Source organism: Gopherus evgoodei, chromosome 6, assembly GCF_007399415.2.
Source record: "Gopherus evgoodei ecotype Sinaloan lineage chromosome 6, rGopEvg1_v1.p, whole genome shotgun sequence".
NCBI classification, from domain to species: Eukaryota; Metazoa; Chordata; order Testudines; family Testudinidae; genus Gopherus; species Gopherus evgoodei.
In genome coordinates this window covers 55180711-55199919 of record NC_044327.1, presented here as the reverse complement: position 1 = coordinate 55199919, position 19209 = coordinate 55180711, and the positions used below count along the sequence as shown (strand labels likewise).

The window sequence follows — 19209 nt, the reverse complement described above, 5'->3', positions numbered from 1 at the left end:
CCTTTACATTATAAAGCATTTTCAATATATCTAATACAAAAAGTACTGTTTATAACTAAGTTACAGTATCATTCAATTTCATATTACAAAAGGTGTGCACAGTGTGCAGCTGCATTCACTAATCCAGTGTTGGAGAAAAACTCAGTTCTCGCTTTTTGTTTGGGTGCAGCAAAATCAAATACTTTATTATTTCTCCAGCAATTGCAATAGAGGGAGGGAGTGCTCTAGGACACTGGGTCGCCCCAGTCCCGGTAACAGTCACTCACACTGGTGTACACCCCCCCCCCCAAGGCCTTTATTTCCAAATACCACGATGCATCTGTACCTTATGCCTGGACCCAATACCATGAGGCGGTATAACAACCCCTCTTGAGGTGGTAAAAACCCCTCAGCACCGGTGCATACCTAATGCATTTCACTGTGCATTACCTAATGCATTTACCTATGCATTACCTTGTTGGCCAACCCAGCAGTTTACCGGTACTGCTATAAACTAACCTTATTGGGGCCTTTCCCCAATACCACTTTGCATCTGATCTTGCTGCACAGTCAATAAGTTCAGATGGCATGAGCCCAACAGAGACAGAAGGCCCACGGACAGTCCTCCGACAACACCCCAATAGAGATTTCAAAAGGTCTCATACCTCTCTTGTGACCCCATGGGGTTCGAAGGGGAATGATCCATAGCAGCTGCCTGCGTCTCAGTAGGTGTTGCCATCCCGGACGAGCCCCCAAATTGTCAGAGAAAAACTCAGTTCTCGCTTTTTGTTTGGGTGCAGCAAAATCAAATACTTTATTATTTCTCCAGCAATTGCAATAGAGGTAGGGAGTGCCTTAGGACACTGGGTTGCCCCAGTCCCGGACAGGTCTCTCAACAGGTAAACAATTACAGCAAGCATTTATACCCTTTGTTACAGACAATAATGAGCAACAGCTGCATTTTGTTTATACATGGGCTATCCTGCTATCTTATTTTCCTCAGTTCTGGGCGCCAATCTACGTATTTGATGATCAGCGCAAGGTCGTGATAACTTCTCACACAGTTCTTTCCTACTCGCCTCACACTATCCTTGCTTCTACAAATCTCACGTCATTAGGGTTACAGCTGGCCTAACTCTTGCTAACAGACTGACATGCATTAAGATCCCCTACAAATCCTTGTCAGTTCTTTCCCTTCTTCCACACCAGCATCCAACTACCATAGACTTGATTCTTTCTAAATTGTCCCCTGTGCTAATTAGTGGTTGCTATAAAAATTCAGGCATCAGTGACAACAAATGAATAGTGATGTGATCAGGTTAATGGATGATAAATCATTATACTATTCAGCCAAATTAATTGAAGGCAAATGAGCATTTTATGTTTTAGCATCTTATCCATTACGTGAGACATTTTCCTAATCTCAGTCCCTAATTACATTGTATTTCTTGCTGGTGAAAAAAGGTGCTGTGTGATTAAAATATATATTTATAATTGTTTTCTCCCACACTGGTCCTGTCAATACTTATCCTGCAAAGATTTCCAGAAATCATTTGTTAGTCCTACTTTTACAAGAACTACTGATGCACTTCTTTAGGAGAAAGAAAATGAGGAGAGTCAGGAAGCAGGCTAGCTGAATGCACAGAAGGATAAGTGAATATCTGATAAGAAGTGCACTCCGCCCATACGATGACAAAGATTCTGGTTCTAGATATCATTTACATGAAAACCGCTTTACACCACTTGCAAAGGGCTCTTAGGCCAGGTCTAGACAACAGATCTATATTGGTATATCTGTTGTTCAGGGTGTGAAAATTCTCCCGTGTAGACAGTGGTTTTGGTACTTAGAGAGTTACAGCCCGACATGTTTACAGCCCTTTGGGGAGGTGGGATAATCATGGCAAAGGAGCATCTTACTAAAGTGCTACACTGGTGCAGCCCAGGCATAAATTTGGAAAAAAAGCCCTTAGTGTAAAGAGAATCAGGTTCCCTGAGTATTCAGTGAGAAAAAGTACCTGGTTTTTAATGTTGGCAAGAATATGGGGCCCAGTCCCTGCACCAGGGCCAGATTCTGTCTAGTCCTATGCAAGAGGGTGCAAGAAGCCTTTCACCCTAGCTTCAACTCTGTTGTGCCGCCCATAGGGGGTCAGGTTGGAATAGCAATGTCTGTGACTGGGTAGGAGTATAGAAAGTTCTGTCCCTATGCTCTCAGCAATGCACAGTATCCAAAAGGAGGACGTCAAGCCCACTGAGCAGGCTGGTGCCCAGCAGGGAGAAGTCGGCGTCCAAAAAAAAAGTATAGTAGTGGGAATGCTCCCCTGCTTGTTGATGTTTAGGGAAGTAGAATGCACCCAGTCTTCTTGTTCAGGTAGTGCAGCTGTACAGCTTTACCAAAATGCGGCTTTTCCTAAGAGCCATACTGTAGTGCTGAGTGAGCGTGAAAGTTGTTAGCATCCCAAGGAATGCTGCTTTTGGTTCATCTACAGTCCTTTTCTGACAGTTTAATCTGCTCTTCATGATACTTCCACAATATACAACTTCAAGCATTCTCACTAGCAAGCAATGCTAAAAACTGCGGGCCAGATCCTCATCTGGAATAAATTGGCATAACTCCATTGAAATAAATGGAACTACACTGATTTACACCAATTAAGGATCTGGTCCCGGGAGTAGTTTTTGTAGCAGGCTCTGCTAACAAATACTATAGCTAAAGTTGCAGATCTGATTCTATTATTATGACATCCTGGTGCAGATTCTGGTACACTGCTCCAATGGTATATAGGGGCCACAGTTTTGCCACAAGGTGCTGTATGAAAATAAGTGAGATTACATATGTGTCCAGAGATATTTTTAATGTTACAGGGTTATTAAAATCAGATGTTGCTTTTCTTCAGTGAATAGTATGAGTTTATCTTGTGCATTTTGTATTTACATAAAACTGGTTTCTACATGTAGGTAAAAAAGATTTGAATGCTGTACATAAAATTGTTTTGTTGCTTACTTTTGCTACCACCAGATGTCGCTGTGTTTATAAATAACTGATGGTCCATCTGTTCTCTTCTCTTTTCAGCTTTTTTCCCCTTTTGACTTAATCAAGTATGATTTTAAAAAAGATGAACCAATTAGAAATAGGCATGGTTGGTGTGAGAAGGTTAAGAAAGGTAAGCATTCATTATAACAGGATACATCCAGCCTATAAAAACTTACAGGTTTTTTTTAAAAAATGAACTGTTATTGTGTTACAAATGATAAAGCGCCAACATCAGCTAATAATAATGTATAACAATGTGTGCGTACAAAATCAGTAGGTTTAATGACATTTTTAAGCATGTGAGGCTTTAGAAGCACAATCTTTTAATGGTAGACTGCCTAAGGACAAAAACACAAATAGGGAAAAGATAGACTTTCCTTTCTGCTTGAAATTTCAAAATTTATCAGAATGAAAACCTTTCTAAGGGCTTGTCTACATCAGAAAGTTGCAGCGCTGGTGAGGGAGTTACAGCGCTGCAACTTAGGAGGTGTACACATCTGCAGGGCACCACCAGCGCTGCAACTCCCTGTTTGCAGCGCTGGCCGTACTCCCGTTTTGTCTCGGGTGTAGAGGATCCAGCGCTGGTGATCCAGCGCTGGTAATCAAGTATAGACACTTACCAGCGCTTTTCTTGACCTCCGTGGAATAAGCAGGTATCCCAGCATACCTGAGGAAGCCTCTGGTAATCAAGCAGGTATCCTTCCCCGCTTGCTCTCGTTGCGCGTCTCCCCCCCCGAAGCAAGCAGGTCTCCTTCCCTTGCTCTCGTTGAGCGGTTCCTGCGGTTTGCAGGTGGTTCGGGAACGCGAGAGCAAACCGCGCGGAAGCTGGTCCTTTCCCGGTTTGCTCTCTCGTTCCCCGAACCGCCGAGCAAGCGGTTCTCCTTCCTGCGGTTTGCAGAGTGGTTCGGGAACGCGGGAAAGCACGCAGCGAAGCTGGTCTCCTTTCCCGGTTTGCTCTCGCGTTCCCCGAACCGCCGAGCAAGCGGTTCTCCTTCCCTGCGGTTTGCAGGGTGGTTCGGGGAACGCGAGTGCAAACTGCAGTGAAGCTGGTCTCCTTTCCCGGTTTGCTCTCGCGTTCCCCGAACCCCCCTTGAAGCCACCCAACAGCGCTGCAGTGTGGCCACATCTAACACCACTTGCAGCGCTGGTTGCTGTAAGTGTGGCCACTCTGCAGCGCTGGCCCTATACAGCTGTACTAATACAGCTGTAACAACCAGCGCTGCAAATTTTAGATGTAGACATGGCCTAAGTGTCAGAGTTTTTCAGACAATGAAATTCTGAGTTTTGACAAGTTCTAACTGTATACTGGAAAGTAGTGGCTCTGAAAAGATTTTAAGATTCACTGTGGACAAGCAACTCCATGTGAGCTCCCAGTGCGATGCTGTGGCAAAAATGGCTAATGCAATCTTTGGCTATATAAATAGGGGAGCAGTGAGTAGGATTAGGGTCATGATTTTACCTCTGTATAAGTGATTGATAAGACATACTGTATACAGTTCAGGTTTCCATATTTTAAAAAGCATATTGTAAAATTGGAGAGGGTACAAAAATAATTAGAGGGCTGGAAAAAATGCCTTACTGTGAAAAACTAAAAGAGCTCATTCTCTTTAGCTTATCAGAAAGATTGAGAGACTACTTGGTACATGTATCAGAGGGGTAGCCATGTTAGTCTGGATCTCTAAAAGCAGCAAAGAATCCTGTGGCACCTTATAGACTAACAGACGTTTTGGAGCATGAGCTTTCGTGGGTGAATACCCACTTCCTCAGATGCATGTAGTGGAAATTTCCAGGAGCAGGTATATATGCAGGCAAGCTAGAGATAATGAGGTAGGTTCAATCAGGGTGGATGAGGCCTCTTCTAGCAGTTGAGGTGTGAAAACCACGGGAGGAGAAACTGGTTTAGTAATTGGCAAGCCTTTCACAGTCTTTGTTTAATCCTGAGCTGATGGTGTCAAATTTGCAGATGAACTGAAGCTCACCAGTTTCTCTTTGAAGTCTGGTCCTGAAGTTTTTTTGCTGCAGGATGGCCACCTTAAGGTCTGCTATAGTGTGGCCAGGGAGGTTGAAGTGTTCTCCTACAGGTTTTTGTATATTGCCATTCCTAATATCTGATTTGTGTCCGTTTATCCTTTTCGATAGCGACTGTCCAGTTTGGCCGATGTACATAGCAGAGGGGCATTGCTGGCATATGATGGCATATATTACATTGGTGGACGTGCAGGTGAATGAACCGGTGATGGTGTGGCTGATCTGGTTAGGTCCTGTGATGGTGTCGCTGGTGTAGATATGTGGGCAGAGCTGGCATCGAGGTTTGTTGCATGGATTGGTTCCTGAGCTAGAGTTATTATGGTGCGGTGTGCAGTTACTGGTGAGAATATGTTTCAGGTTGGCAGGTTGCCTGTGGGCGAAGACTGGCCTGCCACCCAAGGCCTGTGAAAGTGTGGGTCATTGTCCAGGATGGGTTGTAGATCCCTGATGATGCGTTGGAGTGGTTTTAGCTGGGGACTGTATGTGATGGCCAGTGGAGTCCTGTTGGTTTCTTTCTTGGGTTTGTCTTGCAGTAGGAGGCTTCTGGGTACACGTCTGGCTCTGTTGATCTGTTTCCTTATTTCCTTGTGCGGGTATTGTAGTTTTCAGAATGTTTGGTGGAGATTTTTTAGGTGTTGGTCTCTGTCTGAGGGGTTAGAGCAGATGCGATTGTACCTCAGTGCTTGGCTGTAGACAATGGATCGTGTGATGTGCCCGGCATGGAAGCTGGAGGCATGAAGGTAGGCATAGCGGTCGGTGGGTTTTCGGTATAGGGTGGTGTTGATGTGACCATCACTTATTTGCACTGTGGTGTCCAGGAAGTGGACCTCCCGTGTAGATTGGTCCAGGTTGAGGTTGATGGTGGGTGGAAGCTGTTGAAATCCTGGTGGAATTTTTCCAGAGTCTCCTTCCCATGGGTCCAGATGATGAAGATGTCATCAATGTAGCGTAGGGTCCAGAAGATGAAAATGTCATCAATGTAGCATTCCACAAACCCGGAAATCCTGGATGCCCCATCATCTCGGGCATTGGCACTCTCACTGAAGGACTGTCTGGATGTGGACTCTCTACTCAGACCCTATGCCATCAGCACTCCCAGCTATCTCCGTGACCACTGATTTCCTGAGGAAACTACAATGCATTGGTGACCTTCCACAAACACCATCCTAGCCACCATGGATGTAGAGGCTCTCTACACAAACACACAGATGGAATACAAGCTGTCAGGAACAATATCCCTGATGATGCCACAGCACAACTGGCTGCTGAGCTCTGTGCCTTTATCCTCACACACAACTATTTCAAATTTGATGACAATATATATCTCCAGATCAGTGGCACCGCTATGGGCACCCGCATGGCCCCACAATATGCCAATATTTTTATGGCCGACCTGGAACAACGCTTCCTCGGCTCTTGTCCACTCATGCTCCTTCTCTACCTACGCTACATTGATGACATCTTCATCATCTGGACCCATGGGAAGGAGTCTCTGGAAAAATTCCACCAAGATTTCAACAGCTTCCACCGCACCATCAACCTCAGCCTGGACCAATCTACACGGGAGGTCCACTTCCTGGACACCACGGTGCAAATAAGTGATGGTCACATCAACACTACCCTATACCGAAAACCACCGACCGCTATGCCTACCTTCATGCCTCCAGCTTCCATCCCGGGCACATCACATGATCCATTGTCTACAGCCAAGCACTGAGGTACAAACGCATCTGCTCTAACCCCTCAGACAGAGACCAACACCTAAAAAATCTCCACCAAACATTCTCAAAACTACAATACCCGCACGAGGAAATAAGGAAACAGATCAACAGAGCCAGACGTGTACCCAGAAGCCTCCTACTGCAAGACAAACCCAAGAAAGAAAACCAACAGGACTCCACTGGCCATCACATACAGTCCCCAGCTAAAACCCCTCCAACGCATCATCAGAGATCTATAGCCCATCCTGGACAATGATCCCACATTTTCACAGGCCTTGGGTGGCAGGCCAGTCCTCGCCCACAGGCAACCTGCCAGCCTGAAACATATTCTCACCAGTAACTGCACACCGCACCATAGTAACTCTAGCTCAGGAACCAATTCATGCAACAAACCTCAATGCCAGCTCTGCCCACATATCTACACCAGCAATATCATCACAGGACCTAACCAGATCAGCCACTCCATCACCGGTTCATTCACCTGCACGTCCACCAATGTAATATATGCCATCATATGCCAGCAATGCCCCTCTGCTATGTACATCGGCCAAACTGGACAGTCGCTACGGAAAAGGATAAATGGACACAAATCAGATATTAGGAATGGCAATATACAAAACCTGTAGAAGAACACTTCAACCTCCCTGGCCACACTATAGCAGACCTTAAGGTGGCCATCCTGCAGCAAAAGAACTTCAGGACTAGACTTGAAAGAGAAACTGCTGAGCTTCAGTTCATCTGCAAATTTGACACCATCAGCTCAGGATTAAACAAAGACTGTGAAAGGCTTGCCAATTACTAAACCAGTTTCTCCTCCCTTGGTTTTCACACCTCAACTGCTAGAAGAGGGCCTCATCCACCCTGATTGAACCTACCTCATTATCTCTAGCTTGCCTGCATATATATACCTGCTCCTGGAAATTTTCACTACATGCATCTGAGGAAGTGGGTATTCACCCACGAAAGCTCATGCTCCAAAACGTCTGTTATTCTATAAGGTGCCACAGGATTCTTTGCTGCTTTTACTTGGTACATGTATAAGGAGAATACTCTGGATGTTATGCATTAACCAAACAAAAGTTATAGGACTCAATACAGGGGTAGCTGGGTAAAATTAATGGTCTATGATATAAAAGAGGTTAGACTAGATGTTCTAGTAGTCCCTTCTGACCTTAAACTTAAGGATAAGAAAAGCTGGGCAAAACCCTGTTATATAGTCTTTTTATGCCTTCTCCAGGATTTGGCCCTAAACTCCTTGTAATACTTGCCATCCCTTTTGTGTACATTTTTATTGGAGTACTTTTCTCTGCTAGAACAATGTAACCCTCTGGTTTTACTGTTCAGAAAATGCTTAAATAAACGTGAGACCCTACAATTAAAGCTTGTGTGTGGGGGTAACCCCAGAATGCTCAGGGACACAAGCAACCATTCCAGGAATGCGCTGTATACTTTGTGTTTCAAGCTAGTAGTATAGGTATAGAAGTATTCCACCCATGCATTCTATGTGCAACAAGCAGACTTATTTCCTCCTCTCCTAACTTGTTTGGTATTTTCTGAAAATAGATTTGGTTAACTTTCATAAGTTAATTGGCAGAGAAAGAAAACGGATTCTGTATAAATATAATCCACTTTACTTTTCTGGCTTCAGTGAAAACTGCTGTAGAGCTCAGTACTCTTCAAAATCAGGCTATTTAAATATGGATTTAATACCTAGCTTTAGACACACATTTTTTCAAATCTTGGGTATTTTATTTTGAGTATTAAAAGGAAACTAATGCTGACAATTACAGTTCACTAAGATATGTGAGGTCTAATCTTTCTTGGCGGGTGCACTTTGGTAAGTGATATCTCTAAAAAAGAGCAGAACCTGATCCTCCACTGCCTTGCATCTTGTGTAGTGGTATTCATCCTGTAAACATTTAATTGGGATACGAGGGAAGGTCCTCACCTGGATCAGTAACTGGTTAAAAAATACAAAACAAAGGGTAGGAATAAATGGTCAGTTTTCAGAATGGACAGAGGTAAATAGTGGTTTCCCCTAGGGAGCTGTACTGGTGCCAGTGCTGTTCAGCATATCCATAAATGATCTGGAAAAAGGGGTAAACAGTGAGGTGGCAAAATTCGCAGATGATAGAAAACTACTCAAGATAGTTAAGTCCAAAGCACACTGCGAAGAGTTACAAACGGATCTCACAAAACTGTGTGACTCAGCAACAAAATGGCAAATTAAATTAAATGTTGATAAATGCAGAGTAATGCATATTGGAAAACATAATCCCAACTATAGATATAAAATGATGGGGTATAAATTAATTGTTATCACTCAAGAAAGAAATCTTGGAGTCATTGTGGATAGTTCTCTGAAAACATCCACTCTGTGTCCAGCAGCGGTCAGAAAAGCAAACAGAACTTGGGGAATCATTAGGAAAGGGGATGATAACACAAAAAAATATGATATTGCCTCTATATAAATCCATGGCTTGCTCACACCTTGAATTCTGTGTGCAGATCTAGTTGCCCCATGTCAAAAAAGATATATTGGAATTGGAAAAGGTACAGAGAAAAATGATTAGGGCTGTCGAAAAGCTTCTGTATGAGGAGAGAGAAAGAAGATTGGGACTTTTCAGCTTGGAAAAGAGATGACTAGAGGTCTATAAAAAAAAATAATATATGGAGATAAAGCTATCTCATAGAACTGGAAGGGACCTGAAACGGTCATTGAGTCCATCCCCTGGCCTTCACTAGCAGGACCAAGTACTGGTTTTGCCCCAGATCCCTTAGCGGACCCCTCAAGGATTGAGCTCACAACCCTGGGTTTAGTAGGCCAATGCTCAAACCACTGAGCTATCCCTCTCCCCAAAATCATGATTGCTGTGGAGAAAGTAAAAAAGGAAGTATTATTTACTTCTCCTCATAACACAAGAACTAGGGGTGGTCACCAAGTGAAATTAACAGGAAGGAGGTTTAAAATGAACAAAGGGAAGTATTTCTTCCACCGGTTGACTGTGCGTTGTGTGAGCTCTACATCAGAGGATGTTGTGAAGGCCAAAACTATAACAGGGTTCAAAAAAGAACTAGATAAGTCCATGGAGGATAGGTCTATCAATGGCTATTATCCAGGATGGACAGTGGGGCAAAATCATGCTCAGAAGTGTCCCTAGCCTCTGTTTGCCAGAAGCTGGGAATGGGCAACAGGGGATGGATCACCTGGTTGTCTGTTCTATTCATTCCCTCTGAAGCACCTGGCTTTGGCCACTGTTGGAAGGATACTGGGCTAGATGGACCATTGTTCTGATCCAGTATGGCCATTCTTATGATCTTATGTAATGTAAAACACTCTCTTTCCTATTTGGCAGCAGTTTATACATACTTTGGATAACTGCAAAGGACTACAGAAGGTGCAAGGCAGTAGAGCATAAGACACACTATTGTTTGTTGGTCTCATAGACCAATTCCACCATGTTGAGTTGGGTATATAATATCTTAATATTGTAAGTGTAGGATATGTAGTCAATTAACATTAATGTAAACATTAACTATCCTGTGATATCTTATATCACTGTTCACCTTAACTTTTCTCTGTAGGTGAGGCTGGTCTTCTCATTTCCAAAGTGAATGCAAAGAATCCCTTCTTTGGCTATGCTGGGAGTAAGAAACATACGGAAAAGAAGTTACTCTGCGAGGTGTTTAAGAAGGGAGACATTTATTTTAATACAGGGGATCTGATGGTTCAAGACCAAGAGAATTTTCTTTACTTTTGGGACAGGATCGGGGATACTTACAGGTACTATCACTGTGTCCATGTCCTTGTTAAAAAACATTGGTGCATGGGATAGGATAATATTGCTTGACCTATTTTCCTCTTCTCCCTCTCCCAAGAGTCTCTGGTTCATATCCATTCTTGAAGTATATAGCAGTGCCAGTGTTTAATTTTGTGAGCAGCATGCAACCATACCTAACTTTGTTTTGTGGCAGGTTTTCATTCAAAGTCCCTCGTGATCCTTCTCATGAGCATTCTAGCAAATGGTCTCTTTGTTGCAGGGCAAGGAGACTTAGCACACTGAAGGGGAGAAATATATCAAACACAGTAGATGTCTACATTTGGTAGATTTAGCTGAATATATATTCTGAAAACACTTTATTTCAGATTAGGATAGGATTTACTTTTCATTTATTTATTTATTTATTTTTAAATGCAGCTGTTTTTACAAAGCTTACTCTTATGGTGATCAGAGCGTCACACTAACTGGACATGTTAGAACAAATGTAAGGTATATTTAATCCAATGTACTCATAATTCCTATTAAAGGTAATATTACTATTAATTTGTTGTTATTATTATAGTGTCTAGGAGCCCCAGTCTTGGATCGTGACCCCATTGTGCTAGGTCCTATACAAACACAATGGAGTCAAGGCCCATGACTAGGGCTCCTAGGCACAATAAAAAGACAAATTATTATTATTATTATTATTATTATTTATTAATAATAACATTACCTTCCCCCAAAGAGCTTACATCATCCATCAAGAGTACAATATGCCCATATGTTTTCATTTGGGTACAGTGTGTTTTTCTCCACTCCCCACTCCATTTAGATGGAAAGGAGAGAATGTTGCAACCACTGAAGTTTCTGATGTCATTGGTATGTTGGACTTCATACAGGAAGCCAATGTATATGGTGTTCCTGTGCCAGGTAAGAACCTTTTATCTCTGGAGGTTTTTCTGTAAAGTCATGCTGCTGTTCCTCATAACTCTTATATTTTGCTTTAAAAGTTATATAATCACTTTTAATTAACTTAGTTATTTATTATTCAGCTCTCTAAAAAGCTCTTAAGAATAGCTCAGATAACAAAAGATTGTGGATCAGCCATTTAACCCTGTAATTTAATGTATGTGAAATATGAGAGAGACAATATGATGTTATATTGTTATAAAGGTTATTTTGCCATAAAATTGGGACTACTGTATAACTTGAATTAATCCTCAGAGCATCATTAATATGGCATCTGGGAAACCCAAACATTTGTATGGAAAAATAGAAACATTTCAGCAGAGTAAGGAAGCAAAAAACGTTTAACCACTTAAATTAAAAAATATATATATATATATATACATATTAAACTAAGCATTTGAGCTAGTTTGATTTCGTCTCTTAACACAGTCCAGTAAACTAGCTCTGAGGGAGAATTTCCTTGGGAACCTAAAAAGAAATGAATGAAATATGTAAAACAGTATGATAATAAGAAACAAAAATAAAAGTTTGCCAAAAATAGTCAGGGCCTGATTTCCATTTATGCTAAAGCCCAGGGCTGGCTCTACAGTTTTTGCTGCTCCAAGCAGCGCGCCGAATTGCCGGCCCGGGTGGAGGGGGCAGTCCCTGCACCCTTAGGGCAGCAGGTGCGTTTCCATGGCGGCGGCAATTAGGCGGCAGCTTCTATGTTTAGCTGAAGCCGCCCTGGACAGCTAAACATAGAAGCTGCTGCTGAATTGACGCAGAAACTCGCCTGCCGCCCTAGGGGCGCACGGACTGCCCCCACCGCCCAGGATGGCAATTTGGCGCACTGCTTGGGGGCAAAACAACAGGGACTGCCGCCCCTGGCAGAATGCCACCCCAGGCACCAGCTTGGAATGCTGGTGTCTGGAGCCGGCCCTGCTAAAACCTCCCTACACCCCACTGGGAGGGTAAAGAGGTTTGAAAGTAGGTGCAAGTTTAATTTACTTGCACTTAAAGCCCCTTTACCCTGAAAAGTAAAGGAGCCTTACTATAACTGAGAATCAGGACTACTGTGTCTACAGTGGTCTCCATTATATATTCAGCATTGGCCAACAAATAGCACAACTTTTACCTAAATTTAAAAAAGGAATAATTGAAATATGTCACATGCCACTGTGGGGCAACTTTTGGCAAATACTGAATTTTTAATGGCAGCTACCCTCTGTGTATTAAAAGTAAGAAACTACATAATTGCAGGGTGATATAAAAGGGTTTATTGTTATGACTTTAGGGTGGCTGCTTTACTCCAGAGTGGCAGAGGCACTTAGTTGGAATAGCTTGCATAACCTGTGAGTGGCTAATAAGTAAGGTTAAGATTTTTTTTACAGATATTTTTAGTAAGTCACGGACAAAAAAGAAAAATTCATGGAAGCCGTGACCTATCCCTGACTTTTACTAAAAATATCTGGGACAAAATGGGGATCTCCGGGTCCCAGCACTGCCTGAAGCAGGGCAGCTGTGCAGGGGCTAAGAGCCGCTTGCAGCAGGTAGGGGTGCTGGGGGGTACCCCTGCTGCCTGTAGCTCTGGGGGTTCACCCCACTGCCTGTGGTGGCTGGGAGCTGTGGGGCACCCCTGCCTCCCATGACAGCAGGGAACTCTGGGTACCCCTGCTGCCCGCAGCTCCAGGGGCTGTGACAGCCAGGACCTGGGGGTTCCCCCACCACTGGCAGCAGCCAGGAGCTCGGGGGCCCGCCATAGGCAGCAGAGGTACCCTGCAGCTCCATGCCCCCCACAGGCGGCGGACTGAAATCACAGAGGTCACCAGAAGTCATGGATTCTGTGACTAAATCGTAGCCCTACTAAGTAATGCAATCATACTAAACAGAAAACTATTCCAAAAAGTTCTAGAAACCTAAGCTGTATAGTTATAACTTTTCTTTTCCTCCAGACTTGACAGTTATTCTCAGACATTCCTATTCATAGACTCTAGGACTGGAAGGGACCTCGAGAGGTCATCGAGTCCAGTCCCCTGCCCTCATGACAGGACCAAATACTGTCTAGACCATCCCTGATAGACATTTATCTAACCTACTCTTAAATATCTCCAGAGATGGAGATTCCACAACCTCCCTAGGCAATTTATTCCAGTGTTTAACTACCCTGACAGTTAGGAACTTTTTCCTAATGTCCAACCTAAATCTCCCTTGCTGCAGTTTAAGCCCATTGCTTCTCGTTCTATCATTAGAGGCTAAGGTGAACAAGTTTTCTTCCTAGAATAATTTCCCCCATAAAATCTGTGACAAAATGTATGATATGGTGATGAAGTATAAGGAATTCATTTGAGATTGCATAACTCACTTATGGTTTTGGTACATAAGACAAATGCAGTCATTCCACATTTATTCCAGTTATGCTTTTATTTATTTGTGTGTATATTTTATGGTTTGATTGAAACATAAATAATACTACCTTCTTATTTGGACAAGTTTTCAGAGGGGAGGGATAGCTCAGTGGTTTGAGCATTGGCCTGTTAAACCCAGGGTCATGAGTTTTGTCCTTGAGGGGGCTATTTAGGGATCTTTGGCAAAAATCTGTCAGGGACAATATTTGTTCCTGCTGTGAAGACAGGGGGACTGGACTCAATGACCTTTTAAGGTCCCCTCCAGTTCTATGAGATAGGTATACCTCCATATTAAAAAAATAACATATGGTTTTAAAGTCCGGTTATACTAAAATTGGAAATTTCCAAATTATGTAGCATGTACCTAATTTTCAACTTTTTTTCACAGATCATGAAGGAAAAGCAGGAATGGTCTCTGTTATTTTGAAGCCTAATAAATCATTAGATTTGGAACAAATGTATGAACAAGTTGTGACATATCTACCAGGTTATGCTTGCCCACTATTTTTAAGACTCCAGGTAATTTACATTTATTGTGCAATACACTTAAATATCCACATGTGAACAGAACACTGACAAAGATCATAAAAGGCAATATGGTGGGTTGAAGGGAAAGTATCTGATGGTGTATTGCACAGACCAATGATATGACCAGTCCTATTTACCATCTGCATTTATGATCTAAATGGGGGAATTACACAGCACACAGTAATGGAATTTGCACATTATGCTAAGCTGGGAGGAGTCATGTTGTCATAACATATTTCCCAGATTTGGACCTTAGCGTCCAAGATATGGGTGTTAGCATGAAAACCTCCAAGCTTAGTTACCAGCTTGGACCTGGTAAAGCTGCCACCACCCAAAAATTAGAGTGTTTTGGGGCACTCTGGTCCCCCCAAAAACCTTCCCTGGGGACCCCAAAGACCCAAATTCCTTGAGTCTTACAACAAAGGGGAATAAACCATTCCCCCCCCTTCTCCCTTCCAGGTGTTCCCTCCCTGGGTTCCTGGAGAGATACACAGAAGCAAGCTCCGTGAATCTAAACAGAGGGACTCCATCCTCCCCGTTTCCAGTCCTGGAAACACAAGTACTTCCCTCTTCACCCAGAGGGTATGCAAAGTCAGGCTTAGTAAATCTAACACAAAGAGATTTTCCCCTGACTTCTTCCTCCCACCAATTCCCTGTGAGCTGCAGACTCAATTCCCTGGAGTCCCCACTAAAGAAAACTCCAACAGGTCTTAAAAAGAAAGCTTATATAAAAAGAAAGAAAAGGACATAAAAATGGTCTCTCTGTATTAAGGTGACAAATACAGGGTCAATTGCTTAAAAGAAAAAATGAATAAACAGCCTTATCCAAATGAATACAATTTAACACATTCCAGCAACTATACCCATGTAAATGCAAAGAAAACAATATAAACCTTATTGCCTTACTATTTTTGTACTTACAACTTGGAAACAGAAGATTAGAAAGCTGGAGATAGAAAAAATCACTCTCATAGCCGAGAGGGTCAGACCGAAAACAAAGAACTCACACACAAACTTCCCTCCACCCAGATTTGAAAAAGTCTTGTTTCCTGATTGGTCCTCTGGTCAGGTGTTTCAGGTTACTCCTTTCCAGGTGAAAGAGACATTAACCCTTAGCTGTCTGTTTATGACACATGTACAGCTGTGAGGACAGAGATAATACAAAGAGATTTAGAGAGATTAGAAACATGGACAGAGAATTACAAATTATATTCAGATTAGTAAATGGTACCTAATTCATCTGAGGAAAATAACCTGAAATCTATATAGTTAATGAGAGATAGAGAGCTGGGAAGAAGTAATGCTGAAAGAAAAGGGGTGATAGTGGACAGCGAACTAGACATGCATTTGCAATGTGACATAGCCACAAAAATGCCAAGGTATAATGTATTGGAGCAGAGTTAACAGACCTTCACTATGTGGCTCTGATGCTCCTATACCCAGAATAGTGTATTTAATTCTGAGCACATATTACCAGAGAGATTTTGACAAATTGAAGGGAGTTGAGAGGAACATAATAATCATTATCAGGAGGCTGGAGAAAAGGTTAAGAGCAAACTGTGTACTGTTTGGGTAAGCAGTAGTAAAGGTGCAAGAGGTAATGCTACAAATTTCTGAAGGGTGTTATAGCAAGGGGGAGAGAGGAATTATCCCCCTTTCCCTCCCCTCCTCCCTGCCAGGAAGGAGTGATTTTAAAAATTAGACTAGGCAGAACATTACAAAGTATTAGTAGAGAGCACTCCTGCATAGCAAGTGGATGGACTGGATGATCCAATATGGCTCTTCCATATTCAGTTACTGTGTATTAGTATCACACCTAAGGGAACTTATTGGGGAATTCAGAGATGCTCATATACATTATCAATAGAGGCTTTGATTGTGACAGTCTGTACTTTGTGAAATCTTCCTAAATGTTGTCTTTATAAATGTTTCACAAATGCAGAGTAGTTAAGAAGCTATTTCAGTCAAATGTGGGCCCTCCTATAAAGCCTTTGATTTGATACTACAGGTTGCAAGGTCCAAAATGCAGTTTGCAACATTCTTCCATCTTGTTTCAAACTCTTGTGCCATGCCAGCATGGGGGTCTGTGGCTCAGTCCCTGAAGAAGGAGGGAGTAAGAGAATGTCTGTCTAATTTATAAATATCTCCTGTCTGTGTGTTCCATTCTATGCATCCGAAGAAGTGAGCTGTAGCGCACAAAAGCTCTTGCTAAAATAATTTGTTAGTGTCTAAGGTGCCACAAGTACTCTTGTCTTTTTGCAGATACAGACTAACACGGCTGCTACTCTGAACTAATTTATGTATGTTTGTGTGGAGAAGAATATTTAATAGAGGGACAAGGAAACTTGAGATGTGGCCCAGCCTAGGCAACAATAAAAGGGCTAAGACCCAGACTGAATAGGAGGGAAGGTTAATTGTTGTCACCATGGAGTGTGTCAGTCAGCAAGAAACACTTCTGTTCTGCTTCATGTGGTCTGGAACATAAGCAGAAATTCACGCTAATCTTGATTGGGCCTCAGTTACTTAAGGGATGGGCTGCAATTGGCATCCAGGGTGAGCCAAACTTACACTTCAATCAAATAGGTAGGTGTCCATGCAGACAAGAGAAAAAGCATTAAATATTTCCACTTAACCTTAAATAACTTTCTTTCTCCCCTAGGAAACAATGGAAATGACAGGAACTTTCAAACAACAAAATTTCGTTTGGTGAGAGAAGGGTTTAATCCATCTGCAATCACTGATCCACTTTATTTTTTATACAGTTCTAAAAATCTTATGTTCCATTAACCAAAGAAATTCATGACAAGATCTTATCTGGCAGCTGAAACTTTAATTAGCATTAACTTATTAACAGATTTGTTAACTACTTTGTAAGAAGCAACAAGTGCACTAAGTAATACTTCTACGTAGTTTGTATTCTTGATATTTTGCAGCCATACCTTTTTGATTCAGAAGTTTTACTACACCTTTCATTTTTCACCGTCACTGAACACTAATCATTTCTCTACCTCCTGAAACACCAAATAGTTTATATTACTTATAAAACATGTTTAAATACATCTTCTTTGTGTCATAGAATCATAGAATATCAGGGTTGGAAGGGACCTCAGGAGGTCATCTAGTCCAACCCCCTGCTCAAAGCAGGACCAATCCCCAGACAGATTTTTGCCCCAGATCCCTAAATGGCACCCTGAAGGATTGAAGTCACAACACTGGGTTTAGTAGGCCAATGCTCAAACCACTGAGCTATCCCTCCCCTATGTCTTGAACTTTTTTTCTATATCAGACATGAATGAATGATATTTACAGAAAAATAATAATATACACAGAAATAAATTGTATTGGAAAAATATACTAGTGTTAGTATTGTTGCTTGAGACTAACATCTATTTTACTGTAGTTAGTAGTTTTCCTGTACATTTCATAAAGCTTAATGATTATTTATAAAATGTTAAAATTAAAAAGGAACTAAAGAAAGGTAGGGAGAGAAACACAACAAACTATAATTTTCCTGCTCTATGAAAACATTGACTTAAGTTGCCTAGGTTTAATACATGAAAGGCATACAGTGTACATTGTTTTTATCTCCATCCTTCATGGCATCTGGATCTTGGTTCTGTCCTCATCTGATTCCTAATCCACTTACATTCTGCATCATATTTAAATTCCTTATCCACACCCAAGATGCAAGTTTACTGCTCTAAGGGCAGGGGCGGCTCTAGACATTTCGCCGCCCTAAGCACGGCGGCATGCCACGGGGGGCGCTCTGCCGGTCACCGGTCCCACGGCTCCGGTGGACCTCCTTCAGGCATGTGGGAGGTCCACCAGAGCCGCGGGACCAGCGGACCCTCCGCAGGCATGCCGCTGAAGGTACCCTGCCTGCCGCCCTCCCGGCAGCCGGCAGAGCGCCCCCCATGGCTTGCCGCCCCAGCACATGCTTGGCGTGCTGGGGCCTGGAGCCGCCCCGTCTAAGGGCCCAGTCCAAAGCCGTTGAAGGCAATGGTGATCACTCTGGCTTTTTCCATTCACTTCTATACATGGGGGAACCATCCCCCTTCCTGACCTTGTTTTCCATAATCCAATCTTAAATGCACACATTCCTAGAAGCCTACAAATCATAACACTCCCTTCAAAGCAACATCAACAATATAAATAAGAAGAGAGTTGGACACCAAAAAAACGCTCTTAACAAACATGAAAACTAATGAAATGTGTGGCAGCATCATTGCTCAACAAGCATGTCTTTTTGTTTGCAATCTCATCCTGTTCCTTCATTTGTATCTTTTCTCTTAAAATTGTAAGCTCCTGAGGGAAGGGTGTACTGTCTTGTAAACCAACTAGCACATTTTTGGCATTGGATGAAAAATATCCATGCATTGATGTGCATAGCCCTGGTCTGTTGGGTAGTGTCGCTCAGATGTAGTTAGGACAAATGGATTGGAAGTCATTGCCAGCTAATGGCAAACATTGTTCTTAAGACATAATATATATATATATAGAAAATAAGAATATTAGCTCTTCAAAAGATTCGTTTTAATTAACCAGCGGGTGCCTTGTTTTCTTAGTGACTGATTGTGATTATTATTTATAGGTATTTAAAATTCTAAACATACATGCTAAAACACTGTTCTTAAGAGTTTTAAAATAAAGTGTAAAAGATAAAATTAGCTGTATTTGTGTCAGTTTGATTTGGGATTAATGACAAAGTTTTGTTCTGGGATTGGTTACATTATGCTCCTCATAGAGGACAGAGGCTGGTTTAAAAAAATATATTAGGTTAGATTGCTCCTCTCCTGAACCATCCT

General features: G+C 42.3%; 1 protein-coding gene across 1 annotated transcript in view; it reads left to right on the top strand.

The window, feature by feature from the left end:
- Positions 1-17518, top strand: part of SLC27A6 (solute carrier family 27 member 6) — a 63046-nt gene extending 45528 nt beyond the window's left edge. Inside the window, 7 exon segments of the mRNA XM_030567853.1 lie at positions 3050-3140; positions 10345-10543; positions 11356-11453; positions 14265-14395; positions 17064-17094; positions 17097-17168; positions 17171-17518. Of these exon segments, the coding sequence (XP_030423713.1) occupies positions 3050-3140; positions 10345-10543; positions 11356-11453; positions 14265-14395; positions 17064-17094; positions 17097-17168; positions 17171-17229 (681 nt within the window). The 3' untranslated portion in view covers positions 17230-17518.
- The last annotated feature ends 1691 nt before the right edge of the window (positions 17519-19209 follow it).